Here is a 14,363-nt window from a genome sequence, read left to right as displayed (position 1 = left end):
TAGATAACAGTTGATAAATATTATATAGAAACTGAACAGAACTATATTATTTTCATATTCATGTGACAATAACAAAACATACACTACTATAAATAATAAAATACATAAACAATTATGTTTCGTTTCGCATTATCTATTAACAGAAAAATATAGATGTCCGCCGTTTATAATTATAAAAGACTTAATTAGTAATTTTTTCTTTAATAATCCAAAATCAAAATCTTTTCGAAAATCTAATTATTACTTTACTCTATTTTTTAATTTAATTATAATTAAAAGTTTTAGAAATATCCATGCAAGAATTTCACAGCATAAAGTGAATCATAATCCTAGTTATGCTTTGTGGACCACTAGACCTTTTTAATAATCTAAATTCTCAAATCATCGATCATATCTTCAATTTCTTTTGTCTTCATCTCGTTCATCTGCCAATCATCTGCACAACACAATCGTAACAAACCAACGGTTGTGATTGATTGGATGCAGAAACAAGGTGATAAGAAGTGACCCCACCATAGTGGGACCCCTTTTTGGAGCAATAATAAAATTGACCCAACAAATGGACGGTAGTAATGGTGGGGTTGACCAATTTTGGGTATGCAGTGTTCAAAAACATGACACAGTCACAGAGTTAAGGTAAACTGAGATGCTTATATAAGCATTCACCTCACTTCCCATGTTTTCTTTCTCACCCCATATTTTTTTCTTCTTTTTTTACTTAAAATATGAAGCAGTAACCTTGTTCATTAGAGCATCCATTCTTTCTTCAATCAGTCACTGTAAGTTCTTCCATCCTGTTAAACCTAGCTTAACCTTTGGATTTGGATTTCTTCTGCTACTTTGAGTTTTGGGCTTTGCTTAGAAAATAGAAAGCATGAACCTTTTTTCTTTTTTAATTTTAAAAAAATTCTTTCTTTTTTTTGGGTAAGCTGATTGCTAGTTGGATTTTTATAATGGGTTTATATCTGATTTGGTACTTTTTATTTTTCTGGGGTTAAAAATCTGAACTTGTTTTAAGTTGTACCCAATTTTGAAGTATTGGGAATTAGGGTTGTTAATGATTGGGGGTTAAAGAAGCAAAAGAAATGTGAATGGATGGATGTGAAGAACTGACGATCTTTAAGTTTGTAATTGTTGGTGCTTCCTTTAATAGATTCCCTTTTAAGAGATTTGGTTATTGATTTTCTGTAAAGGAGTATTGGGAATATGCAGCTTCATATAGAATGGGTTTTCAATTTTGCTTTTGTCTTCTGCTTGTATTATGATTATATTGATTTATATAATTATTGGAAGGGTGAAGTTTTGATGTTGGGTTCATTTGGATCTGCTTCATATTGGGAGAAGTTTAAATTACTGCATATATGTGTTGACTAAATTGAAACCTTGGCTAATTGGCCAGATATTTTGATTACATGAATTTTATACCATTAGTCACTCATATGGTTTGGGATAGTTGTATTCAAATGAATTTCATGAAATAGTTTTTTTTTTTTTTACATCACTTGTTCTTACACCTTTATCTTTGATTTACAGGATCTTTGATTCTTTGGTAGGTTTTACATGGATCCAAAAGGGAGCCTGTGTTCTAACAACTGGGCTAGGTCCGCTTGCTTGACCTCTCCCGGGAATGGATTGCAGACAAATATGTCATCGGATCCATCCCCTTTTTGTGGTGTTCGGATTGAAGCGCCTTTCAAAGACTTCAACCAACCCTCTACTAACCAGTCTTTGCTTATGGCGGAGCCAAACAAGGATATTAAGATTTCTGATATAGAGAACTGTCCACTGACTGACTCATCATCGCAAACCGGTAAACTTCAAGATTGGGATCCGAATGTGATGTTAAATAACCTTTCCTTTCTGGAAGAAAAGATTCATCAGCTCCAGGGTCTTGTTCATTTGATTGATAATAAGAAGTGTCAACCTTTTGCGCAACCTGATGCGCTTGTGACACAGGAGCAGCAACTCATCACAGCCGATCTTACATCAATTATTGTTCAACTGATCTCTACTGCTGGTAGTCTTCTCCCGTCCGTTAGGCACACTCTCGCAAACACAAGTCCATTGGTCAGTCAGCTTAGCCAGCTTCGTGGCCTTAACCTTCCTTTTGGATCCGGCCCCAGTGGTGGTATTCAGCCACAAAATAATAATGTAAATAAAGTGTTTGATCAGTCCACTCAGAATGATGTACCTAATAATTGTGAAGTGGAGCAAAACAACATGGAAGAGCATGAAACAAAAGATGAAGAAGATGTGGAGGAGGGAGAGAACCTTCCACCTGGTTCCTATGAGATTTTGCAGTTAGAGAAAGAAGAAATCCTTGCACCCCATACACATTTCTGTACAATTTGTGGGAAGGGATTCAAGAGGGATGCGAATCTTCGCATGCACATGCGGGGACATGGGGATGAGTACAAAACCCCGGCGGCTCTTGCAAAGCCACATAAAGAAACCGGATCCGAACCAAAGCTCATCAAGAGGTATTCCTGTCCCTATGCCGGCTGCAAGCGAAATAAGGATCACAAGAAGTTCCAACCTTTAAAGACCATTTTATGTGTTAAAAACCACTACAAAAGGACGCATTGCGACAAGAGTTACACTTGTAGCAGATGCCACACCAAGAAGTTTTCAGTCATGGCAGACCTTAAAACTCATGAAAAGCACTGTGGTAAGGATAAATGGCTTTGTTCATGCGGTACAACATTTTCGAGGAAGGACAAGCTTTTCGGACACATTGCTCTTTTCCAAGGCCATACACCTGCAATTCCTTTGGAAGAAACTAAAGTACCGGCGGCTCCAACCGATCTTGACAGCAAAGATAACACATGTGATAAGGTTGGAAATATGAACTTCTGTTTCGGATCAAATCCTCCAAATGAAAATGAAGTTCAAAACATCATGGATGTGAAGGGTAACATTGATGATCCAATTAATTATTTCTCATCATTGAACTTTGAAGGTTGCAACTTTGGTGGGTTTAATGAATTCTCCCAGTCTCCATTTGAAGATTCAGATGCTTCTTTCTCATTTCTTATGTCTGGATCTTTTAACTATGCTCCTAAACCAGGATGTGAATCAACTTCTGACAATCTGTAGTAACAATTTGTACTAGTAGTTCCTCTGCATAATATCTATGATTCTATGTTATCCCTTTTATTCCTCTGTGAATGAATAAAACATATGTTTCTGTGATGTTTTAAAGTCAGGGTAATATCATGTACCTCTTTATTGCTTAAAAATAGAAAGATTAATTAATTCTCTTGAAGCTCTTTTGTTCTTGTTCAAATGTAGGTTATGCTAAGCCACACACACCACACCAAGTGTAAGATTATAAATATCAGAAAATTTATCCAAGGATCAGGGACTGATACTGGTGTCAATTGTTGTTTTTTGCTTACGTAGATGAATATGCCGTGCAAAAAATTGAGTTTGATTCTTGGTAGTCATCACATTAAAAATCATTTAAGTACCATGACCACCAAGGTGGGGGGAAAATTCAAACAGTATGGCAGTTTCTTGTATTATCTTTCTTTTAGATTTATCATTTATAAAAACTCTATTTACAAGGATAAACTATGTTTTTTCTCTTTCCTTAAAAAATATCTTTAATATTTAATTTTATCCGATTTAGAGATAGCTTTGACACAAATAAAAAATATTAGGGACAGAATTGAATTAATCGAAAGAAAACGTTATAAAATTGAATTAAATTAAACATTTAGGATATTTTTTAAGAAAATTATAAATGTTAAGAGTAAAAAGTATACTTTATTCTATTTAAAAAGCAAATCACCACTAATGATTAACATGACATTAATAATACCTTAGGATTAATGAAAGAAATCCCTGGACAATATTAAACTTGAGAGTACATATTATTAGTTAAGGGGAGTTGCAAGATCTCAAGCTTGAGAGTACAAATACTGTTCAGTGATGAGTTTCAAACCAGTCTTTGATGGCAAACCACAATATTTCTCCCTCAAAACTACATCATCTTGGTAAGACCAAGTCAATCCTCTAGGAGTGCTATTGGTCCACATGAATCTCTGGGAGAAGGGATTCACTAAACTTTGCTGAAATTCTCGTACTGTCTCACATAACAACCCCTGCAGCAGTTAGCGAGAATTTCACTATTTCAGTCCTCATTAACTATGAGATATGACAAGAGACATTGGTGTTAAGGATGAAAGAATTAGTACCTCTGCCATGGATTTGATTTTCAAAGGGACAACATCACTAAGCAGGACAAGTTGTCTGTTATTATCCCCTTTTCTAAGTAGAAGAGCACAGTCAAGGATATGATCTTCAACTGTTGGTGAAGCCATTTTCTTTGAGATGTAGGGACCTAGAATAGAAATCTCGTCTTCAACAAATTGAGGCTGAGGTGAAGTAGATGGCATTGGAGCAACCATCCTGCGCTCCTCCATTGAGCTTTCGATATGAATCCACCAGGTTGTGTTCACCATGCATTCTTTGATCCATTCCAATGCGAAAGAAGCCTCCGACACTCTTTTAAAGATTCCAAATTGTCTCCTCATACTTTCCAGTTCCCTTATAACTGGCAAAGCAATTTTTGTGAGAAACAGTCCAACAACAGTACTTAAACTTGAACAAAGTATTAGGAAGGCATGTAATATTCAGAAACTTGTTACCCAATCTTGGAATGATTAAACGAGTCCCATTGAGACCTTGTAAAAGCTGCAAAGCTTTCCTTGACTCCTTGTTCAGAAGAGATGCAGTGTCCACAACCATATCCCAGCTTCGTTTTTGTTCTCCATTAAAATGCTGAAAAAGAAACAGATGTAAGCAATAAGCATTCCTAAGTGAAGAAACTCTTGATCCATTCATAATAACAATGATATATCTTATGTCTACTTACACAGGGTTTAGTGCAATTGTCTGAAACTGATGCACAACTACCACCATCAACGCTTTTTGCATCAGAAACAGGACCAGAAGACTCTGACTTGAGCTTGCCTGCAGAGTTCATTAGTGATTGGATGGGCCTCTCTTTCTTCTTCTTCAATTTCATAGTATCTTGTTTCTCATTCCAGTTGGTACAACATTCAAGGGCTTTTCTTCGTGACTTCCGAGCTTGAACTACTTTTGGAGCCTTGTTCTCTTTGTATGAAATGGAACTTATGCTTTCATTTGAATTGATGTTGGGGCTAGAATTAACCTCTGAACAGGATGACCTTTGTGACTTAGGATGGTTTCCCTTAATTCTGACGAACCGCATATTTGGGCTGAAGTTTTCCTTATTTTGAGCAAATATTTTTTCTTCAGTGTCAAAAACAGAGAAAAGATCTTTCTTGGGGAATGATTTGTTCATGATATCCTTCTCACAACTCATCTCAACTTCAGTATAAACATTAGTTATGCTCATACATCTACTCCTTCTAGCTCGAACCTGAGGAGAACTAGCAGCCTTACCTCCTCGTAACCAAATATTAACAAAGGCTGAACTTCTCTCTGTTCCGTTTACACAGCTGTGAAGAGTTCTCTTATCAGAGAATCCTTTCAAGGGAATGCGAGATTTTGGGGTCTGGTTTCCCATGTTGTTTGTAATCTTTATATCAGCTTGATCAGTGACTGAGGAATTCACTGATTCATTCAGAACTGATATGGGATAGATGGTACCTGAGCAATCATTTGCAATATCTTCGACTGCTTCATCCATTGGGTGCCCTTGCTTGTAGGAATATTTAGCACCTTCCATTGCTTCTACACCACTTTCAATTATTTCCATCTCAGAGCTTCCTGTCACAGCACTGAGAGGTTGTAGGGTCTGGTTCTCTTCATCACTTGTAATCTTTAGAATAACTTCTTGAGGTGCCGGAGAATCCACATGTTCTTCTTGAATTGTTTCATGTGGCAAGTGCACTTGCTCATGAAAAGATTTAACCATCACTTTCGCTTCTTCAAAACTTTCAAAGACTTCATTATCAGAGTTTCCTACGGCGGCAATAAGAGATTGCATGTTCTGGTCCTCTTTCTTGTTTGTGATAAGTAAATCAGCTTCCTGAGGCACAGAAGAAGTCACTGACTCTACGATAATTGATATGGGATTGATACTACCAGAAGAATACTTGTTTCCAATATCTTCATCTGCTTCATCCAGAGGGAGCCCTTTCTTGTGACAAATGTTACCGCACTCTGTTGCTTCTGCATGGCTTTCAAGCATTTCCACCTCACAGCACCCTGCTATGGCAATGAGCGATTGCAGTGTCTGCTTCTCTTTCTTGCTTGTAACATTTAAAGCAGCTTCTGGCGGAACCTGAGTACTCAACGATTCTACCGGAGCTAATTTGAGGCAAACGCTGCTTGCTGACTTGCTCCCAGTATCGTCAACTATTCCATCCAATGAGTCCCCTTGTTCATTCTGGCGGGTCTGCAAATTTGACAACTCTTCACAACATTTCTCTTGCTCTTCTCCATCAGATATTGAATTCACATCAACTGCTTCAACTAGCAGAGATGAATTCTCAGAACTGAAAAATCTTTCTCCAGAGTCATTAACTCCCATTGTGCATTCAGATTCTCTAGATATTGCAGTTACTGAAGCTACACGTTTTCCATCAATAGATTCTGAATCAATATTAGTCAGAAAGCTAGAGCCATGCTCTTCTATGGAAGCCTCTTGCCTCCTAAGTGGAAATTGCGTATTAGCTGAATTGTGTGGAGTTTGAAATTGTTGCATTGTTGTCCCCTGGAGTGCTTCCACAACAGGCAGACATAAGCTCTCTGTCAAATACTCTCTCAATGTGCAAAGCAAATTAGTTTCCTCAAGCAATTCTGCTTCAGGACAAGCTTCAGTCTTCTCTGTGCTGCAAACTTCATCAACTGATTGAATGAAAGGTGGTAATAGTACTTGGTTTCGACGTTCAAATGGTTCATTATCACTATCAACTTTCACAGAAAAATGTGATGTTTCAGTTTCCATAGGGTCATTCTGAACTTCAAATGTTTCATCTTTAAAATGCTGATTTCTTTCTTCATTTTGTTCCACTAACAGAGAATTGTAGGAGTCTGTAATCAAATCCACCGATTGAACTTCTTCTGTAGAAAAACTCACCTCCTGCAATCAAAGATTAACAGCAGACATTCCGTAACAAACACCATGAACAAATTAAATGATGCTGAGAACTGAGAAGTAAGAAGCTCACTACTACTAAAACCTGCAGTATAGAGGACAATTATAAAACTTTTGCATCCCTTAACATCTATTCGAATTCTCAAAAAACCATCATCATACTTAATTCCAATAGCTCAATTTCTTTTTCTTCTTTTGGAGAAAAAAGAAAGGTACCTTAATCATCTCCAATTGTTGTTGTTGATTGTGAGGCAAATTTGCATTGAATTGGAAGACAAAGGGAATATGCGAATCAAAAGCGCGAGTAAAGGGAATCCAAGAGAGACGATAAACCCTAGAGGAAACCCCAACGGTGAAGGTGTCACCTTCGTTCATGAGAACACTGACTCCTGCCTGAAGCTTGGTGCCATTGAGCCATGTTCCATGTACTGCGAAGGAGAGACACAAGAGAATATAATTGATCGGTAAAAGAAAGAAAGAATAGAATTTGAGAAGAGAAAGGAGGAATAGAAGGTACCAGAAGAGAGGTCAGTGAGGGAGAGAGAACGGGAAGAAGGGTGGCAGAAGATGCGGAGGTGGAAGCGGCTGACACTTGGGTGAGCGAGAACGACGTCGCATTTGTGGTGGCGGCCAATTAGGACCGTTGAATCGATGTTGACGACGATGAAGATGTTCTTGAGGATCGAGTTGTTCTTGAGAACAGTCAAAACCGGGATTCTCAATTCTCCCCCTTCTTCTTCTTGTTGCTGCTGGTCAATGTTCTCAGCTGCCATTGCCATGGCCAAGAACGCAGAGAGAGAGAGAGAGAGAGAATGTAGAAATTGAATTCGAAATTTTGAGGAAGAAGAAGAAGAAGGAGGTGGTAACTGGTAACCGTTTTTGAAGCTTTGAATGGAATATGAAATATTAGTTACTACTTACTACACACCAACGGCTATCTTTTTCAATTCTACTACTTACTACCCAACCAATCATGTTTTTTTTTTTCTCTTTCTTTTTATTTAAAAGAAAATAAAAATTTATTCTTCAGGCGATAGCAATTTTTATGGAGTATAGACGATGAATTATTTATTTATATATCACTTCGTTACATGGTTTAAATAGTTGTCATATTAAATTTGTTGAAAATGTTAGATTTATCACAAAATTAAATATATTTTTTGCAAATCGATCCCAACGTGATTCGGTTGGACTAACTTTGTCCATATTGGTATTTATTTTATTTTATTTTATTTTTTTTGAGAAATTAGTTTTCGTTTTTTTTTAAGAAATTAATTTTTTTTTTGGATTTTGTCACATGAGCTAAACCCACAACCTATCCAAACACAACTTATAAAAACCCATATCCCAAAGACAAGGTTTAATTACTACACACTATCCAATAATATTATCCATTCTCACTAGAATTTTATCTTTTTAATTATGGCAGCTTCTGTCTTCTTTTTGCCTGCAAAGAACAAAGTCTGCAACAACAACACATTACTATTGGTATTTAGAACCAACATGTTCATTTGCTCAAAACTCCTCTCTTCTCTCTCTGCCACCTAATCATGTTAGGTGCCAATAGTGAAATCGAACCAAGAATCCTCTCCAATGCTTCTCTCCACTCAATAGAAAGAATAGGATCACAAGCGGAGAATCCAACACCTTTCAATCTTAACCTCTTATGCTACTTGGCAACATTGCATACAAATCATCCCTTACTTCAACACCAACCAATTGTGGTGACTTTATCATCTTCTCCACAACTATGATCAAATTGGCATAATGAAATGCCAAAGCTGAAGCACCTAAAGTACCATTTATTGGCTTCAATAACAAGTAGACTCAAAAAATCACCACACCCCAAATCACCATTCCCATCAAACTTCAAATTTTTTATCAGCCTAAAAATAGGGCAAGTTACCTAAATAAATAGATTAGAAAAAATGTTTACCTGAATATGCAAAACTGGTTCTTGTTACCTGTATGTGCAAAAAGTCATTTCTATGTAAACCGTGGCAACCCACCACGGTTTCAAAACGTACGTAAACCGTGGAGACTCCAGCGGATTATGGTTGAAAAAAATAGAGTGTAAACCGTGGTAGGTCACCACAGTTTACTAAGGAGAAATTGCGTGCATAAACCGTGGAGAGTCACCACGGTTTATGAAGAAATTTGTTTGCACATAAAACCCTGTGGGTCACCACGGTTTATGTGTGTGTGGCTATATAAGTAATCCGTGGAAGGGTAGGACGGATCATTTGGTAAAGAACAAAAAAAAGGAAGTTGTTGTTGTGTTGAGAGGATTTGGCAAAACTTTGGAGGTTTGAAGGAGAAGTGGGTGGTGGAGCCAATGGAGGGTGAGGATCGCTTGTACCGACTAAATGGTGTTGCTCACGTGGCAGGATATATCGACGAAGAGGTTAGTTATTGTTACTGTCGTTATTATTGTTATTAAAATTCATACTAATATAGCAATTGATATTATTAGGGATATTGTTAGTAAAAATATTTTATTATGTTTATTTGTATTGTTATTCTGACTAATGTTATTTACATAAATATTGATATTATTATGGTTACTGTCAATCCAAATGTGAGGCATTTATTAATATTGTCTACTGAATAATGCATATTTTATTATGCTTATTTATCTTGTAAGTCTGGTTAGTAGTATTTTTCTAAAATATTTTGTTATAAATGTAAATATTTTATTGAATAATATTTTTTTCCTGTATTTATATTGTTATAATGAGTGCATAGTATTCGTAGCTTCACGGTGTATTAGACACTAAGAGAATCAATGAATTTAATGTGACGAGTCTAATAATTTTTACGAAAATTATGTTTGGTGTTGTTTGTAATGGTTGTATGTTAAGGGATTTTGTTACCCACGTTTTGCAGCCTAGTAGGGTTATTAGCGCCGTTAGGAGGCAGCAGAATATGCCCTTACATGACCGGATTATATCGTATCTGGAGACTGCCGGCTTGTATCATCTGGCTAGGCTAAACAGTCAGTGGTTCTGGGTTGATGAGTCTCTCCTTAGCGCATTTATTGAGCGGTGGCGTCCGGAGACCCACACGTTCCATATGCCGTTTGGTGAGTGCACAATTACTTTACAGGATGTTGCGTATCAGCTTGGTTTGCCGATTGATGGTGTGCCCGTTAGTGGGTGCTTGACTGAGTTTGAGAATCTGATGGAACACGATAGACCAGCATGGGTGTGGTTTCGGGAGTTGTTCGGGGAGTTACCTCCACAAAGTAAAGTCAAGCAGATGACAGTGTGCTACACATGGTTCCACGAGAGGTTCCGGGTTCTCCCTGCAGATGCTACTGATGAGACCGTGCGTGTATACGCACGCGCTTATATCCTGATGCTGTTGTCGTCTCAGCTGTTTGCAGACAAGAACGCAAACAGGGTTCACCTTCGCTGGTTGCCTTATTTGGCATTGTTGGACGACTTGGGCAGATATAGCTGGGGCTCCACTGCACTGGCCTGGTTGTATAGGTGTCTTTGTCGTGGTACAAACAGGAACGTCGTTAACTTGGCTGGGCCGCTACAGCTACTACAGTCTTGGATTTTCTGGAGGTTTCCCACTCTGAGGCCCACTGGTTTTGACCGGTTCGGGTTTCCTCTTGCTTCCAGGTAGGGTTTAGTATTATCCGTTAATAAATTTTAAATACATCATGTGTTATGGTTTGTTTTGACATCATTTCAATTAAAATTGTAGGTGGACTGAGTTTGTGCCGAGGAATGATGCATGGGCACATAGATTACTTTCCGCACGCCTTGCACTGGATCGGCTGCGTGCCCACGATGTGAGTCATTTATTTATTACTGATACGTGTACTAGTTTTTGTTAAATGTCACTGTCTCAGTAAACTCTGACTGTTTCTATGCAGTTTGTGTGGGAGCCTTATTCTTCTGTTGATGTTGGTGCTGTCATTCATCCGGAGATACTAGCTGACGAGCACCGACGGCTATGGACGGCCGTCACTAGCCTGATATATTTTGCTGCGATCGAGTGGCACCAGGTCAATAGGGTTCTACCCCAGTTCGGGGGTGTTCAGCATCTCCCAGAGCCAGCTCTGAACATAGATTGGCTACATGCGAAGGATGGTAGGGGTGGGGACCGGTGGTTTCCTTCATATTATCAGGAGTGGCACCAGCATTGGGAGGACAGGCTTCGGTCAGTCATATGGGTCGATTGAGTCATGGACCCTGGTCCATCAGCAGAGTACCTGGAGTGGTGGTGCCGTGTGGCGCACAGGTTCCTATCCCCAGATGTAGCATTTCAGGATCCGAGGCCGATTGTGCTGACTGAGGAGGCGCGTCACAGAGGGTCGTCGCAGGCACCTCCTAAAGTGCACGTTTATGACAGACCAGATAACAGACGAGTCGATCGGCGCCGCCGTATAGGGACCCGGACCACCGATCGCGAGTGGAGGGAGTTTGCGGACCGTTTGGAGGAGGATGTTCCTGGAGCTGAGCCTGGGGATGCAGTGGACTACCGTGTTCCTCGACGTAGAGGCAGACAGCCACTTGCGTGGCCTGCCCGTCGAGGTGCGCCTGACAGAGGACCATCCGAGCAGGGGGACGGCAGTCATCACGTGCCCGGTGAGGAGGTAGTTGGATCAGCATCAGCTATGGATCGGCCGACGTTCGAGGTGGGTTCTAGCTCTCAGCTGTTTGGGAACGTTAGCCCACATGCTTTTGCTGAGTTTACTACCGCGGCTGTCGGGATGGACATTGATGATCCTGTTACTCAGTCCGAGTTCTACATGGACATAGCAGACATGCTTAGGGATGATGATGATACCCATTATAGGCCACAGATGCCTGAGGAGCATGCCCAGTTTGTTGATCAGCAGCCCAGGAGTGACGATGTTCAGGCTCAGTTGGCAGTGGACCTCAACGAGCCTGCAGTTTCTCCGTCTGACCCATGGTTTGCGTTAGGAGGGGAGGGTCAGGAATGATGGTAGGCCCAGCATATGGAGGCCATAGTCCTTCAGGGATAGGTGGGAGAAACCCCTCCTTGTAAACGTTGAACACCTCACTCATACGATACACCTCATGAACATATGACGCCCAGTTCAGCCGGGAGTAGGCGCAACACGCAATGGCGTGGCAACAAGGATAATGCAGCGCCTGAAAGTGGCCACAGTCGCATCGGTGATCTTTAAGGGAGACTCTATAGCTGCCCAGGGAGAAGTTGCCGGTTGGTGTTGTCTCCGCGACGGTGTACTCGGACTGCTGCCTGTCATATAATGTCACAGTGAAGCACCTCGAGTCTCTTAGGTTCCGATCAATAGACTTTACCAAGGCCTGACAGAATTCATGCCCAGATCCGAGTTGTGCCTCTGCTGTCTGTCCCCGTACCACAAATAGCTGAGCAAGCCTCCCGTAGGTTGACTTAACCAAAGATGTGACCGGCAGGTTGCGAGTTCCCTTTAGCACGGAGTTCACACATTCACTGATGTTTGTGGTCTTGTGCCCGAACCGTCGACCAGCATCCTCATGTTGGGTCCATTTGTCATACTCCATCCGGTTGGCCCAGTCAAACATTGCTGGATTCTCAGTCCGCATGATGTCAAACCAGTAGTAAAACTCAGCCTCAGTCTTTGCGTAGGCAGCATTCACCAACAGCCTCCTGGAGTCCTTACCTTTGAACGTTAGGGCGAAATTCGCAACCACATGCCTAATACAGTAGGCCTGGAACGCCCGAGGAGGCAGCCACCCAGTCTCAGGTGCCTCAAGCGCTGCCTTGATCCCACTATGCCTGTCAGAGATAACAAGGATACCCTCCTGAGGAGTCACATGCTCTCAGAGATTGGACAAGAAGAATGACCACGACTCTGCATTTTCGCCCTCCACAAGGGCAAATGCTATCGGGAGGATGTTCGAGTTCCCGTCCTGAGCTATCACCAACAGCAGCGTCCCTCCATACTTCCCATACAAGTGGGTACCATCAATACTGACGAGGGGCTTGCAATGCCGGAATGCCTCGATACAGGGTGGAAATGTCCAGAATAGCCGGTGAAAGTACTCGGTGGACTCATCAACCCCACCACCAATCCGAACAGGAGACGTCTTCAGCACCGTGATTGTTCCCGGCATTGTTGCCTGGATCCCTAGCATCCAACGTGGCAACTCCGCGTAAGACTCTTCCCAATCTCCATATATTTCTGTCACTGCCTTCTGCTTAGCCATCCAAACCTTCCTGTAACTAGGCCTGAAACTGTAATCAGCTTCTGTCGCTTGTTGAAGTACCTTTACCGTAACCGCAGCATCTGCCTAACCATAGGAAGAATCCTCGCACAGATAACGTGGTAATCCAGCTGACGGTGATCACTTGAAATAGAAGTTGCGAGGCATGTGTGTGGCCCGTTGTACCTCCTAACCTCCCAAGTCCCCTTTCGTGCACGAAGCGCTACACGAATCAACCAACTACAACCCTTGCCGAATTCCTTGCATTTTCCATGATACTTCAAATGATCCGATTTGATGACTCTGTACTCAACACCTCGCCGGATGCTATAGTCCTTTACACTCAGCACAGCTTCATCTTTACTTTGGAATGATTGCCCAATCTGAAATTCTGCAGAAGATCCCCCCACTATGTTACCACTGTCTTCCTGTTGACCAAGAGCTTCCAAGTTTAGTGTCGAGAAGTGTGGAGGGTAGTGATGAGAACCAGAACTTGCTGGTCTATGCTGCGCATGTGGATCGCCACATCTGTCATCGTCGCTGTCACCATCGATATCAACAGGCTCCTGGTCAGACTCATCGTCACGCATTACATTCTCTACTTGATCAGGTCCACCAAAGTCTTCGATATAAGGTACGAGGCCACCACCGGTGCCCACAACGTGCGGAGGCTCAATGACTGCTGCATTCTCCAAAGGTATAGAACCAACAACTTCCGTTCGGTCTAAATCAGCCGCAAACGAAGGTGATTGAACCGGCGGAAGATACGGTCTGACCGCAGGCATCGAATTAGATGCTCCACCCGCGGCAGCTGGGCAGGGAACTGGCGCGGATGCCCCAGAACTATCGACACCAACCTCCAACTTCGCGAACAACTCATGGATTCTGATCTCCGAAAAACTCCGTACACAGTAGAACAGAACCCTAATATCTTCATCAGCCTTAACTGCAAAGGTTTCATACTGAACACCGGTCGATACAACCGCCATGGGAATCTTGTAGAATAGTTTCTTCACCCACTTGCTACCCAACACGCCAAGCTTCTCCAAGATGCTGTTCTTCAGATCTGACAAAGTCAT

General features: G+C 41.1%; 4 protein-coding genes across 4 annotated transcripts; 2 read left to right on the top strand and 2 right to left on the bottom strand.

Moving 5' to 3' along the window:
• LOC107618174 (protein SENSITIVE TO PROTON RHIZOTOXICITY 1) lies at positions 607-3,265 on the top strand. Its single transcript, XM_016320157.2, has 2 exons — positions 607-779; positions 1,534-3,265. Exon 2 carries the CDS (start codon positions 1,561-1,563, stop codon positions 3,094-3,096), a length of 1,536 nt encoding a protein of 511 aa, XP_016175643.1. The 5' UTR covers positions 607-779; positions 1,534-1,560; the 3' UTR covers positions 3,097-3,265.
• Positions 3,775-8,054, bottom strand: LOC107619478 (FHA domain-containing protein PS1-like). Its single transcript, XM_016321775.2, has 6 exons — positions 7,611-8,054; positions 7,310-7,521; positions 4,880-7,078; positions 4,653-4,785; positions 4,200-4,558; positions 3,775-4,106 (listed from the first exon to the last, which is right to left on the bottom strand). The coding sequence occupies exons 1-6, from the start codon at positions 7,870-7,872 to the stop codon at positions 3,903-3,905; spliced, it is 3,369 nt and encodes a 1,122-aa protein (XP_016177261.1). The 5' UTR covers positions 7,873-8,054; the 3' UTR covers positions 3,775-3,902.
• LOC107616366 (serine/threonine-protein phosphatase 7 long form homolog) lies at positions 9,429-11,288 on the top strand. The gene is made up of 4 exons (XM_016318331.1): positions 9,429-9,497; positions 9,980-10,722; positions 10,808-10,895; positions 10,980-11,288. Exons 1-4 carry the CDS (start codon positions 9,429-9,431, stop codon positions 11,286-11,288), a joined length of 1,209 nt encoding a protein of 402 aa, XP_016173817.1.
• On the bottom strand, positions 12,171-14,363 carry LOC107616367. Its single transcript, XM_016318332.1, has 4 exons — positions 13,479-14,363; positions 12,926-13,371; positions 12,323-12,856; positions 12,171-12,225 (listed from the first exon to the last, which is right to left on the bottom strand). Exons 1-4 carry the CDS (start codon positions 14,361-14,363, stop codon positions 12,171-12,173), a joined length of 1,920 nt encoding a protein of 639 aa, XP_016173818.1.

The sequence above is a fragment of the Arachis ipaensis genome, chromosome B09, assembly GCF_000816755.2.
Source record: "Arachis ipaensis cultivar K30076 chromosome B09, Araip1.1, whole genome shotgun sequence".
In the NCBI taxonomy this organism is placed as follows: Eukaryota; Viridiplantae; Streptophyta; class Magnoliopsida; order Fabales; family Fabaceae; genus Arachis; species Arachis ipaensis.
This window is presented reverse-complemented; position numbering and strand designations above follow the sequence as displayed.

Coding starts and splice junctions, on each gene's coding strand:
- LOC107618174 (XM_016320157.2), top strand. CDS start 1,561: ATGGATCCAAAAGGGAGCCTGTGTTCTAACAACTGGGCTAGGTCCGCT.
- LOC107616366 (XM_016318331.1), top strand. CDS start 9,429: ATGGAGGGTGAGGATCGCTTGTACCGACTAAATGGTGTTGCTCACGTG. Junction 10,723..10,807: donor GGGTTTCCTCTTGCTTCCAG/GTAGGGTTTAGT, acceptor TTAAAATTGTAG/GTGGACTGAGTTTGTGCCGA. Junction 10,896..10,979: donor ATCGGCTGCGTGCCCACGAT/GTGAGTCATTTA, acceptor GTTTCTATGCAG/TTTGTGTGGGAGCCTTATTC.
- LOC107619478 (XM_016321775.2), bottom strand. CDS start 7,872: ATGGCAATGGCAGCTGAGAACATTGACCAGCAGCAACAAGAAGAAGAA. Junction 7,079..7,309: donor AACAATTGGAGATGATTAAG/GTACCTTTCTTT, acceptor CTTTGATTGCAG/GAGGTGAGTTTTTCTACAGA. Junction 4,559..4,652: donor TTTAATCATTCCAAGATTGG/GTAACAAGTTTC, acceptor TTGCTTTGCCAG/TTATAAGGGAACTGGAAAGT.
- LOC107616367 (XM_016318332.1), bottom strand. CDS start 14,363: ATGACTTTGTCAGATCTGAAGAACAGCATCTTGGAGAAGCTTGGCGTG. Junction 13,372..13,478: donor CACGAAAGGGGACTTGGGAG/GTTAGGAGGTAC, acceptor TCCTATGGTTAG/GCAGATGCTGCGGTTACGGT. Junction 12,857..12,925: donor GGCGAAAATGCAGAGTCGTG/GTCATTCTTCTT, acceptor TATCTCTGACAG/GCATAGTGGGATCAAGGCAG.